The sequence below is a fragment of the Rhagoletis zephyria genome, unplaced genomic scaffold (genome assembly GCF_001687245.7).
Source record: "Rhagoletis zephyria isolate East Lansing unplaced genomic scaffold, Rhagoletis_zephyria_1.1 Rzeph_scaffold_04916, whole genome shotgun sequence".
Lineage (NCBI taxonomy): Eukaryota > Metazoa > Arthropoda > Insecta > Diptera > Tephritidae > Rhagoletis > Rhagoletis zephyria.
In genome coordinates this window covers 1-13455 of record NW_016161999.1, presented here as the reverse complement: position 1 = coordinate 13455, position 13455 = coordinate 1, and the positions used below count along the sequence as shown (strand labels likewise).

The following is a 13455-nucleotide window of genomic DNA, read 5'->3' as shown; positions in this document are numbered from 1 at the left end:
CACTTGGTCGATTATGTAGACCATAAATCGGACGTAAAGCGAACCGAACACTGATTTTGGTAATAAAATTCAATGATTTGCAAGCGTTGCTCGTTAGTAAGTCTATTCATGATGAAATGTCAAAGCATACTGAGCATCTTTCTCTTTGACACCATGTCTGAAATCCCACGTGATCTGTCAAATACTAATGCATGAAAATCCTAACCTCAAAAAAATCACCCGTTATATGCATGTGCATTAGAAAAAAAGTTCGTCGTACACCCCTGAGTCTTAAGTATTTTTGCAAGGCAATTGCGAAGACAAATATAATTTGACCGCACCCGGGGTTCGCCTTTTTATATTTTTCGCAGACACCTAAATTCGGCATTAAAAAATATAATTTTTTAAATAATTCTACTGGAATAATCGAAATCATTCCTTAGCAAAAGTTTAATACTTTTTGGTGAGCTTTAATTTACTGACATTAGGGTAGAACGTTAGGGTGATAAGAACTGAAAGGCGTACATATGTACACACATGCAATTATCGGATCTAAACAAAATTAGTATGGGACCACCCTTGAGGAACCACCTTTCCGATAAAAAATTATCGAAATCGGTTGACGTGGTCCAAAGTTATGCGGTAACATACAAAAAAGAAACAAAAAAATAAAAAATATTCCGACGAACTGTTGACGTGGTCCAAAGTTATGCGGTAACATACAAAAAAGAAACAAAAAAATAAAAAATATTCCGACGAACTGATAATCTCCTCCTTTTGTTGAAGTCGGTTAAAAATATGTATATACTTTTTAATTTCAGTAATTTTTGACTCTTATTCTATGTTTTTATCTCTGTTTTAATTTAAATTTTTCTACTTTTAGCTGTTATTCTTAAAAAAAAGACTACTTTGTTTTAATTTCATTTAATTTTTAGGAATTTCTTTTATTTTTCTGTTTTTTAATATTATTTTTTTTACTTAAATTTTTTTTAAATTTTAAGATTTTATTGTTTGTAAAAGAAAGATTTTTTTTTTTAATTTAATTTAATTTATAGAAATTTTTTTTTTTGAAATTGAATTCTTTTTATTTCAACCTAAAAATTTAAAAAAAGTAAAAAAAAATATTTTTTATATCAATTCATTTTTAGGATCTTATTTTATTTTTTGTCTCTTTTTAATTTTTAGATCTTGTTTTAAAATTAAAAAATTTAATTTTTCATTATTTTTTAAGTACATACTACTTTTTAATATAATTTAATTTTAATTAAATTGTGTTGCTATGAAAAGAAAAAATTACATTTTTCGGAATTTTGTTTAATTTTTCAAAATATTTTTTTGTTTCTTTTTGTTTTATTTGCTTTTTTTATTATTTTTAAATATTATTTTCTGATATATTCTTCCAGAGGATTTGAAATTTCGATTTGCAGTAGAGAATTGATGATCACTTCTGGCGGAACGTGGCTGGAATCGACTTCAATATAAAATAAGGCCCGTAAAGCTAGCTCCTTAAAGGCCGAAGCTTTTCCTATTTTAGTCGCAATTTGATAGAATGCATTTTCGATTGATTTGTCATTCGAATAGGCATGGGGACAGTTGGAAATCCTTCTCGGATTTTGCTTTCTCGCGATTTGCATATTTTCTCCTTACTCTGTTTCCGGCATCTCTTAATAGTGGCACGATCGCCATTTCTTGATGGGCAGCACCAACTAGTTAGGAGCGATTAGCAATCATCGTCCAGTAGCAGTAAAACTATTAAATTTCAACTAAAGCGAAAATCGCATCACAAACTGCTCCGCAGCTCGAATGACATCGTCTGGCCCATATAAAAACCATAAGTGCTAAAAAAACAATCGCAAAGGTTCAGGAATGACTTCTGTTTGCTACGCGGATCCAAAACAAAAAAGTAAACGCGGCGCATGCTCCATAGGCCATTGCATGCATTTCGCCGGAAAATGTGCTACAACTGCAACACTTCTACCAATTGCCCTGTTGTACGTGCGTATTTGTTGCTTTGTATATCACCAGCCAAAATAGCGCGTAACCGAAGACGTCATGTAAACGTCATAATATTTTTTACGACGTCCTCGATCATTAAAACGACTTTTATTGTTCAACGTACAGGCGTACGCACAGACGCACACATCTAAATATCTACTCTCGTCCATTCGAGTGCGCAACGGATTTTGTGTATTCAACAATTGCACGTTCCAAAAAAGTATACTTGCAACATTTGTAAGCGCACATGTCCATGTATGTATGTAAATACGAGCTCGTATCTGGAGGTACATGCAAGACTGCGGCAACGAAAAGCATTTGCGCTCTACTGACATATGTATGTATGTTGAATTAATTTTTAGTCCCTTTTTATGTGCATGTTTTCTGCTTTAGCGGTACATGCAGATTTACAACTGCTACGTTTCAAATGCGTTTAGCTTTATTTTTTTAATGATTTTTTATTTTTTTTTGGTTTGCTTTGGTTTAGTGGGGGTATTCGGTGAAAATTTTCCTCTAGTACTTATCAAACGTAAATTGCCCCGAAAAAAGTACAAATAACTACAAAACCGCTCCATGACTACAAACAAGTCTATGACTTGACGAAGCGTTTTAGATACCATATAGGGCCTCTATCTCAAATTTTTTTCCAAAGGCTACAAACTGCGAATAGAACTGGACAATCGAATTTCAAACTGGTTATAATTAAATGCAATAATATTTAACTGTTGAGCAGGCACCTTGACGAGTTGCGATTGCCTATCTGAGTCGCCACCTAGTCAGCTTCAGGATCAGAGTAACGCGGATCGTTGATCATCCGAATTCTGCGCTGCTCTCTTCTGGGCTCCATTTGCAGGCGAACAGTGACCAAGAACTACCGACCCTCCTAATGCTGGGTCTTATGCGACGACTCTGCCTATTAGACAGTCTGAAGCCAAGGAGTCTAAAGCATTGTTTATATAATAAGAGCTTTTTTGACACCGGGTCGGATCAAGATGGAACGGCGGCCTTATCGCGGTAGGCCGTTACTTTCCCTCATCACTTATTTTAACAACTGGGTCCGCCTCGTCGGGCATGTAGTCGTATGACCAAGATGAATACAAATAATAAAAAATAATAATTTATGAAAACGGAGGAGTAGAAGGAAGGTGACAGGCCGAGTGAGTTGGTTGCTAGAGTCCCAAAAGTAAATGCAGACAATGAAAACTCGGACCAGGAAAGCACAAATGAAAGCGTATTGACATTACAAATCCTAAGCTGCAGTTTAAATTTTGATTAGAAGTGGTACCCAGAGTTCCTGTGGCAATGTGAGCAAATGGGCTTACCGTGAGGTGAGCGAGTACTGTGAAAATAACTGCGAAGAAAGGGCGAAGAAGTGGTCCTGAAAAAGACCTGAACAGACCTCGATAGGGTCAAAGTCGGAAACATGTCCCTAAATAATCTCGAACAGCTTTGGCCCGGTTCCTTATTAGTGTCAATAATATTATCCAGAACTAGTCGCAAAATGTGCCTAAAGTAGTGCTTATTAGTCCCAAAATGTCCCCGAACTTGTCTCGAAATTTTTCGGAAAAAGTCCTGAACCAGCCCTTAACAGGTACCGAACTAGTCTCAAAATGGTCCAGAAAACGTTCCGAAACTATCCCGAAATGATCCAAACTAATCCCGAAATGTTTCCAACTAGTCCCGCAATGGTCCTAAACTAGTCGTGAAGTAGTACAGAAAGGGTCCTGAAACATAATTTTCTGCTGGGTTGACGCAAATTTTGCCCATACTGAGAGCTAACACGTTAACACATCAAAAAATTCGTGCATCTCATGGTCAGTGGGAGACTCTTCAGTTTCGATGACTGCCGCTAAGGTAACTAGAGCTGCAAGGTCCCTTGTTTAGACCTTTCGGATGATATTCCTTAGGACATGGGTGGCCTTGTTGCCGCTCTTCCCTAGAATGTCTAAACTTTACTTGTTGAGAAATACTATATTGACCACTCTCTTATTATGCTTGGAAAAAAATCTCATACCGGCTCTTGAATAAACTTAGGTTATTAGATATATCGATCGCTGCTCCAGGCTCATTCTAAACGATAGCATGGTTAGGTTAGGTTAAAGTGGCTGTCAGTGATTCAAGTGGTACTCTTACGACCATAGTTATATGCCCTTTTGCGATACCAGGCGAATCGTGAGAAATACTTCTACTCAAACCATCGCGTGGAGTTTACGAAACCTAATATGTAGCGGCAAGTTTTCCTATCTTAGTTATGTTGGTTAAAACTTCGAAAAATGCTAACCCCCATTTACTAGTGTCTTCTACTTCAGAGTGTACTCTCTTGCAAGTTCGTCCGCCTTATCGTTGCCTGGTAAGTTTCGGTGCCACGACACCCATATCAAGTGAAGATACAAGTACCTAGCCACTTCGTTGAGGGTTCTGCGGCAGTTCCCTACGGTTTTGAATTTTTGGGAATATGAACTAGAACAAATCTCTGCAATTGCCGTTTGAAAATCCCCCTACACGGATGTAGTTGTTGTTGCAAGCTCTTCAATTTGAGTTGTATTTGGTGTACCATTTTGGCATTTTATGTTTTGTCTCATGTTTGGTTTTGAGGGTGAATGCGAATACAAAAACAAATACGAAGACGGAGACAAATACGAATCGAAACCAAATGCGAACAGCAACCGAGGCCTGATTCGAATACCAATACGACGGCTACGAAGAGCACAAATACGAAGACAGATACGAACAAGAATTCGAATAATAGGAAGACGAATAGGAAGGTAATACGAAGAGCAATACGAATACGAATAAGAAGAAGACAAATGCGAATATGGCGACGTATAGGGATATGATAACAATAATAAATTCACAGACTCATATGAACACAATTACGAATACATGCATAAATATGAAGACGAATACAACGACTAAGGTGAACACATATATAATAGGAATACGAATTTGAACCTGAAGGCGAATACGAATACGAACACAACGAAGAATGCAAGTACGAGAAGGAAGACGATTACCAAAAGTAATGCGAAGGAGATCAGGAAGAAGAATACGAATAATCTACGAAGAATGATACGAACACCAATACTTATACTAAGACGAATAAAGAGATGACAACGGCAAAAAATACGAAGGCGTAAATGAATACAAATACGAATATGAATATGAGGTTGAATACAAATAATAAGGAAAATAATAAGGAAAATGAATACAATGACAAGGCCGAGGTCGAGGTCGAATACGAATTCGTTGTCAAACTGAAAACGAATAGGAAGACGAATTCGAATACGACCATGATTCAATAATAAACACGAACAAGAATACAAAAACAAAGACTATAATTCGAATATAAGGACAAATACGAATACGAAGAGTAACACAAATAAGAGGGCGAATACGAAGATGATTACGAAGATGAATACAAAGACAGCTTCAAACGAATACGTATAGGAATAAGAATACCTATGCGAAGCTGAATATGATCTGAAGACGAATACGAATACAGCGACTAACACCAATACAAAGGTGAATGCGAAGACTAATACAAAGACAAATGTGAATGTGAAGAGGATCAGAACACGAAGACGAAAATTATTCGGAGATTAGTGCGAAGGCGAATATGAATGAAGATCAATACGAAGTAGAATACGAATGCTAATACGTATACATTCCGAAGACGGTGACCCAAAACAAACACGAAGGTGAATGCGAGGCCCTCTTTGTAATAACAACTACAAGAACGAAGGAGCGCCGTCTTTGTGACTCAAGCCAGACGCATTTCGCGCGCCGGCGTCATTTGCTAATATACTCGTGTGTATGAACATTGAAGTGTAGATTTTTTTTTGTTTTGCCTCATGCGATATGGAGTATTTATGTGCTCTACAGTTATTTGACACACCCATAACAACTGTAAAACAATGAATTTACGAGCAGTTTACAATGTTTTCAAGTGCCAGGAGATTGGGTTTTGGGAAAAATTGCAATTTCGTTTTGCCAGAGGGACGAAATGCAATAAAGTTGCCATTGCCTGAAGTGAAAATTTACTGATTTAACGCTTACCAGCTAAGCTGATGATACTGATGCGAGTATGTGTGTATGTATGTATGTATGTATATGAAGATCACACGCTTTTGGGTGAAAATTTTCAATGGTGCTAAGCGAATTGGAATTGTGTGAAATTTGAGCGGCTTACCAATACAAAAGAATCAAATAACAACAACTACAAGCTACAAGCAAACAAAGCCGGGCGAGAAAAGTGTAAGCAACAATAAAATCGAAATGTGATTGGGAAATTTTCGTTTTTGTTTTCAAAATCACTGATCACCACAATCAACATTTAGCACCTTTTTCCTGCAGCTACCTAAACGCAACGCAGGGTTTTAGATACTGAGAAATGGAGAATTTCGCAATTGTTTGCCGAAAGTCATTTGTTTCACATTCGAGTACCTTTATTAGATATCGAAAAACGCGCAGTCCTTCAGCAAAATTGTCAACCCTCAGCGTAATTCGATAAATCCCTACATCTAACTCTATGCCAGCTGGCCCGGCCATCGCTGTTCAATTGCCGCTTGATTCGCGCATTCGTAATGGTCTCTTCGATTGAATGATTTTGCGTCAAAGCGTTGATAATGCAATGCTCGAGTGCACGCAAGCGCGATTGTGTTGCATCAACGGCATCAATTCAAGCGGGGACCGTCGGCCATTGGCCATCATNATTTTCAATGGTGCTAAGCGAATTGGAATTGTGTGAAATTTGAGCGGCTTACCAATACAAAAGAATCAAATAACAACAACTACAAGCTACAAGCAAACAAAGCCGGGCGAGAAAAGTGTAAGCAACAATAAAATCGAAATGTGATTGGGAAATTTTCGTTTTTGTTTTCAAAATCACTGATCACCACAATCAACATTTAGCACCTTTTTCCTGCAGCTACCTAAACGCAACGCAGGGTTTTAGATACTGAGAAATGGAGAATTTCGCAATTGTTTGCCGAAAGTCATTTGTTTCACATTCGAGTACCTTTATTAGATATCGAAAAACGCGCAGTCCTTCAGCAAAATTGTCAACCCTCAGCGTAATTCGATAAATCCCTACATCTAACTCTATGCCAGCTGGCCCGGCCATCGCTGTTCAATTGCCGCTTGATTCGCGCATTCGTAATGGTCTCTTCGATTGAATGATTTTGCGTCAAAGCGTTGATAATGCAATGCTCGAGTGCACGCAAGCGCGATTGTGTTGCATCAACGGCATCAATTCAAGCGGGGACCGTCGGCCATTGGCCATCATTAAAGCTACTGCGTACATAGCACAGCCATCATCAAGTGAAAAGTGCGGGGGGGCAACCGCCGTTGTACAAATACACTCGGAAATCCGGGCAATTCGTAGGTCATTGTTGATTTTATATCACAGCACTGCCATGTTGCATGCTGCATGCTGGATGCGGCACGTTGCACACTTCACTGCGTCGCCGCCGATGCACGCACAATAAAAATTAGCGTGGTTTCCTATTTATACATAAAGCGGTCATATGTGTATATTACAATGTGTGTAAGTATGTATGTGTGTATGTCTAGTGAGCTGTTTGTTTGCGGTCCTAATCTGCACATGTGTGAATTTGTAATTTTTAGGCAATTTAATCTGGTACTTTACGGATACACAACTAAAAACAAAGTGCAGCGTAAGTACCTGGAAGTGTAATTTTGTTGAAATTTAGTTCACAAATGTATGTATGTACATGTGCGTAACATTCCATTTCAAATGTTTGTGGTCTTATTTTTTTGGGGGGGGGTTTTCGAACTAATCGTTTTTCGCATGCTCGTGTGAGTTTGTCTAATGTTCATCGAAAATCTGTAAATAAATAACATTCATTACAAATATTTGAAATGGCCTACTGCATGCGATGAACATAGTCTCCGACAGGATCTCTAAACCCTTATGTACTGTCGTTGGTCTCTTAGAGCACGACAAAGATTTGAGATTAAAATTAATTCCCCACGAATAGCCTTTACCGAGTCTGCAATGGGTTCAATTCTTCAATTCAATTCAATTCTGTTATAGATATTTCATCGATTTTGTTATCGATTATTTTCGATTTTGTTATCGATTTTATTTTCAATTATTTATCGAATTTTGTATCGATTTTTTATCGATTTTGTGATTGCTATTTTTATCGATTTTCGTTGTCGATTATTTGTAGATTTTGTTATCGATAACAAGAAAAATTTCTTACCGAAAACATTCCCCGGTGCTAGATTATGCAACTGTGAGTTTTCAAGTGTACACTGAAAATTGTGTGCACTCTTCATTTTTTCATTCAGGAAGTATGAGAATGAGCTTCAATGTACAAAGTTGTGTATAATTGTCTACCGAAAAACTAACAGCATTTTATTTGATGAGTTTTTGGCTGTCAGTTTTGTATACTGCATTTTCTAATAGTTACAGAATCGAGCCACTGGTTTCAAGTCATCGTGCAAGTTCGCACGAAAGTTCTGGACCATTCCGAGACCGCTCGCGACAAGTGCAGGACCATTTCGGTAAAAGTTAGAAACTAGTTTGGGATCCTTTTTGGGCCAAATAAGGGTGCATTTCTGGGCCATTTCGAGACTTTTGTAGACTATTCCAAGACCATTTCGGGCTCATTTAGGGACCTGTTCAGGACCATTTCGGACGTAGTTTACGACTATTTCAGGACTATTTGAGACAAGTTCAGGACTATTTCGGGTCTCCTTCTTCTTTTTTTGAGATTTGTTCGGGTTAATTTTGGGGACCTGTTCAGGACCATTTCGGAACTGGTTCAAGAAAATTTCGGGACTAGTTTGAAATTATTTTGGGACTAATAAGGCACCGCTTCTAGGCTTGTTCGAGATCAAGACATTTGCAGACCACTTCAGGACAATTATAGGACTAATCCTGAACTTTTTCCGAAATGGTTATGGAAATGTCGTTTACTAGTTCCTATTTACGGATGTAACATAATCGCCTAATGCTTTAAAAAAGCCGTCCACAGATGTTTACATGTCGAATTTCATGAGTACCTGATACTCTTGCAAATTACGTGGTTCCTATAATGTCAAATATGTTTAGTCTTTTTTTTACAAAAATTCTGAATTCTCAAAATGTATTTGCATATAAAACCCCCCTACATAAAAGGAAGCGGTGGAGAGCCAGCTGTTGGAATGAATGTGAATTAAGTAGACATTCAGCAGGAAAAACGCTGATGTAATGTGGCATCAAAGGACACTAATCAGATATTTGGAGAACCGCAAAAAAACATATCCGTGAAGGATAAGATAAGATGGGCTACATAATCTCCGCTACAAAGGCTTGCCGGCAGAAAGTTACGGTCCGTTACATCACCAAGGTAGGGGAAAACCAACAGATCAACCAAAGTCATAACACTCATAGGTCTTGCATCCTTCTTACTGAAAACCATGCAGAAAATCGTGGACAGAAACTCAATATGCTTATCTCCCAGGAAAATCTACCATCCATGCTCTTCAGAGACTCACATGGAAAATTTGTGGCTTCATGGAGCACAAGCGCTTGGTAGTAAGCTCTTATGGAATTCGCAACTACATACAGTTCTTCAAAAGATCTGAGCTTCAATCTGGACCTGTTGGAAGTTATGGAGACTAACTGAGATATCGACCCTAAGGTAAAGTGGATGCAAGATACACACGTTGCGTCTATGCAGACCAAGTTCAGCAAATTACAGCGACTTCTCTGAGCGAGTATCACTAATGCAATGAGAACCACAGTATGCATTTCTGCCGCTGCTATACTTACTTGTCTTTACTATACATTACAACGTTTGCAGCAAGGTGTATCTCAGGGGACAATGTGTAGCATAAAAAGCTTGTACAACCCTGCACTCTAAGGGATATAGAAGAAGCGGATCGACTTGTCAACCTCTGAATTCCAAGATTTAACTAAACGCATAAATGGAAGGTCTTCTTTGCTAACAAAACTAACTGATACAATGAACGATCGACACCCCAAAAAGGTGGATAGCATTGCTGCTAGCATGGAGAAATTTAGTTATGGTTTCCAGGGCGGAGTGCAAGCCTTTGAACTATGCTTGCGGCTGTATATTATATATATTCATATGAACATAAGCATAAATATGTTGTAGGACAGCGTTTAGATTTTAATAATTACCACGTGCAGAACCCGAGCTTACCTCATTTGGGTACCGATTGGCCATTGGCTTTATGAAACTGTAACTAGGCCAGTTTTATTATATGGCGACTCGTCTGGGTAAGGGTAAGGCCTTCCTCGTCAAGTAGCTGGAAGGAGTATTCTAAACGCTTCGCAGTGCTACCGACTTGATGAGACCATTGCACGCCGATTTTCATATCGAAGGAATCTTTCACCACCCATATTCCAGTGAGAGAGGACTGGGCGGTGTACAGTATCTGAAATCGGAGTGGTGTAAATATATGTACGGAAGGGTCGAAGCTGAATGGGAGAGAGGATGAAGTTTATTCTGCGGAACTCTCCATTAGCTCAAATTTAGGTCATCGAATCACAGTAGCGTTGTCCAAGCAGGTTGCTCTCTAATCTAATATCTTTCAAAGAGGTGAATATCTACTCCAACAGCCAAGCAGCTATCAAAGCTCTTGGCTTCCTGATGGTTCATTCGAGAACGGTCACAAATTGTTCGCCCTCTTTATCGATGACGTCGGATAACTATGCTATGAAGGTTGTTTGGGTTCTGGCTCACAACGAAATCGCTGAAAACTGCATGGCTGATGAGATGGAAAGACAGGGAATTAAGGAAATGCTTTCCGGTAGAGAAAATCTGGTTTCACCTCTAACTCATGTAGTCAACTCCTGGAGAGATGGGCGCTTAATCTGCTCAGCATGCGCTGTACGAAGACCATGGAATGATAGGTGGCTAAAGCCTTTGAGCCACGTGCAGGCGGTTCGGGGTCCGGAATTCTTATCAAGCCCTGCTACTCTTCGGGCCTGCGTTTTCGCGCCTGCTAACGTTCAAGGTCTTTGGGTCCCACTTTTTGAGCACGGATCGATTTTCTTATATAGGCGTACATCCATGTTTAAGTGTGCCTCCCGCGAAGGCGGCCCTCTAACCTCACCAAACATAACCTATATTAAAATACTAGCAAGAATATTCCGTTTATTCAAAGAACTATTAAATAAACTGTTCTGAAACACACATTTTAACAAAATTTATAACATGTTTATCGTATACTAGTCCCCTTTTTGCCATCTTCATTTGTTCATATTCAACAAGAGAGCCACCAAACTGTAGGTATTGTTCATAGTCTAAAACAGAAGCAAATACATATTTAGTACCTCGGATACGGCAAAAAATCAACATAGTAAAACCTTTGAAAATACGACCAAACTGATATCGAAAAGGTTCCCAGCTCGCAAACGCACCGGGCGCTGCAGCATTTCCATGTAAATTACCAAATATTTTCGCATTCCAGGCGAACATTGAGTCCAGTTGGAGCTGTAGATAGCATTATTCAAATCGCTGGAATACGTTATGATCTCATTACCGTAAAAACAAGGAATGAAAATCTGCAAACCCATAATGAGAACTATTTGAAGGAGCGTTAAGAACTGCGATGGATTCTCCAGCATATGAATCTGAGAGGGAAGTTAAGAAGAAAATTAAAAAAAGGCGTCAGTACCAGGCAATCATGGTATTGCGATGTGTTAACATCTGCGTATGGCTTGGCAGAGCATTGGATATTTCAGTTAGTTGCATACATAAAAGGGTTAAGTTAGAAATTAAATATAAAATTTCATTTTGTAATCACTTCAGGAAGAGTTCAGGACTATTTCAGGTCAAATTCGTGACTAATTTCTAACTACCCTGAAATTATCCTGAACTAGTCCCAAAATTGTGCTGAAGTAGTCCTAAAGTGGGTCTGAACCTGAAAGTCCTGAACTTGTTCCGAAATGTCTTCGAACAACACATCAAACGGTCCTGACTTGGTCCCTTACCAGTTAGAAAATGATTCCAAATTGGCCTTAAAATGATTCCGAACTAGTCCCGAAATGTTCCTGACATAGTTTCACGTAGTCAAGAAGTAAGTAATACCGAAATGGTCCTGAAATAGTCCTGAAATGGTTCTGAGATTGCTTCGAAATGGTCCTGGAATAGTCGCGAACAGGTCTCGAAATGATCCCAAGCTAATCCCGAAATGAGTATTAAATAGTTATGTACGATCGAAATTGCCGTGAACTTGTCCCGAAATCGATCTCGAACAAATCTTGATACGGTCCCGCATTAGTCCTAAAATGATCCCTACAGTAGTCCTGACCTAGTCCCGAAATGTTCCAGAAATAGTCCTGAACTAGTCTCGAAAAGGTCCAGAACGAGTACCAAAATGACCCTAAAATAGTCGTGAACTAGTTCCAAACCAGGCACGAAATGGTCCTGAACATATCCCGAAACTATCCCGAACTAGTTCCGAAATTGCCCTAAGCTACAATCAAAATATTCCTAAACTAGTACCGAAATAGTCTTGAAAAACTTCTGAACTAGCACAGAATTTTCTACTGGGTTAACGCAAAAAGTAAAAACTAAAAAAGAGTAGTCCTATAAAAATTCATAGTCTTACCTTTTGTAAGCGATAGGCGCTGAAGCACAGTACGAAGGATGAGCAAAAAATTTGTATGAGAAAGGGAAACGAGACGTACTTCTCGCACTGCTGGGAAAGTCTACAAATAGAAAATAATGATAAAACACTTCTCATGTTTTCTCTCACTTACTCTCTGGTGCGCACGTGCAACGTCACAGCTCCAACAAAATCTGCATAAAACTTCTCCTCACTAAATCCATTTGACGCGCTGCTTTCCACGCGCACCACACCCATTCGTTCCAAGCGTCCGCAAATCAATTTAAAACACAACGATAATTGCACCAACATATAGCACTGTATCATATCGAAAGCACAATTCGACAAACAGGTGATCGGCATTGCCAGCAATTCATAGCAGTAAGCATACCAATAGCCAGGCTCCGTGCGCCAATCGAATGGCGGCGCATATGGAAATGGCAGCTCATAGTTGGCGCTGATCAGCACTCCCACAAAAGCTGTACTCAGTGCAGTCAGTGACATGGCAAAGTACAATAGTGCGATCCAACCGTAATGCCTTTGCTCACGTGCCCAAATCAGTTGTTCCTCTAAGCTCAGCTGCTGGAATAAAGCATCCTTCGTGAGTGCCGCAAAGAAGTCTACCAACAGTTGGCCATAATACCAGACATTAGCCAACTTCGCTAACAATGCCAACTCGGTGAGTGCCATGTACATGGTGTTGCTGAATTTCTCCAGATCCGAAGCATAAAACACATCCATGCACATCATTATCGTCAAAGGGATGGTCAAGCTGAAGTGCAGCAGTAAGGAGTAGAGGGTGTAAGGCGTATTTTTGGCTCCCTCATAGCGCCAAAGACCCATAAGCTGCAACACTTTGATGACCCCACGTCCGCCGGCTATGTTGTCGTA

The 13455-nt window shown here is 39.2% G+C and overlaps 1 protein-coding gene across 1 annotated transcript in view; it reads right to left on the bottom strand.

Annotated features, from left to right (window-relative positions):
* The window catches only part of LOC108371360 (odorant receptor 94a-like), a gene marked incomplete at its 3' end in the record, with an annotated part of 44319 nt that extends 31005 nt beyond the window's left edge, over positions 1-13314 (bottom strand). Inside the window, exons 1-4 of the mRNA XM_017626910.1 lie at positions 12719-13314; positions 12647-12667; positions 12568-12586; positions 11375-11518 (exon numbers count right to left, since the gene is read on the bottom strand). Of these exons, the coding sequence (XP_017482399.1) occupies positions 11375-11518; positions 12568-12586; positions 12647-12667; positions 12719-13314 (780 nt within the window). The remainder of the gene's footprint in view (positions 1-11374; positions 11519-12567; positions 12587-12646; positions 12668-12718) is intronic.
* Between the last annotated feature and the right edge of the window lie 141 nt (positions 13315-13455).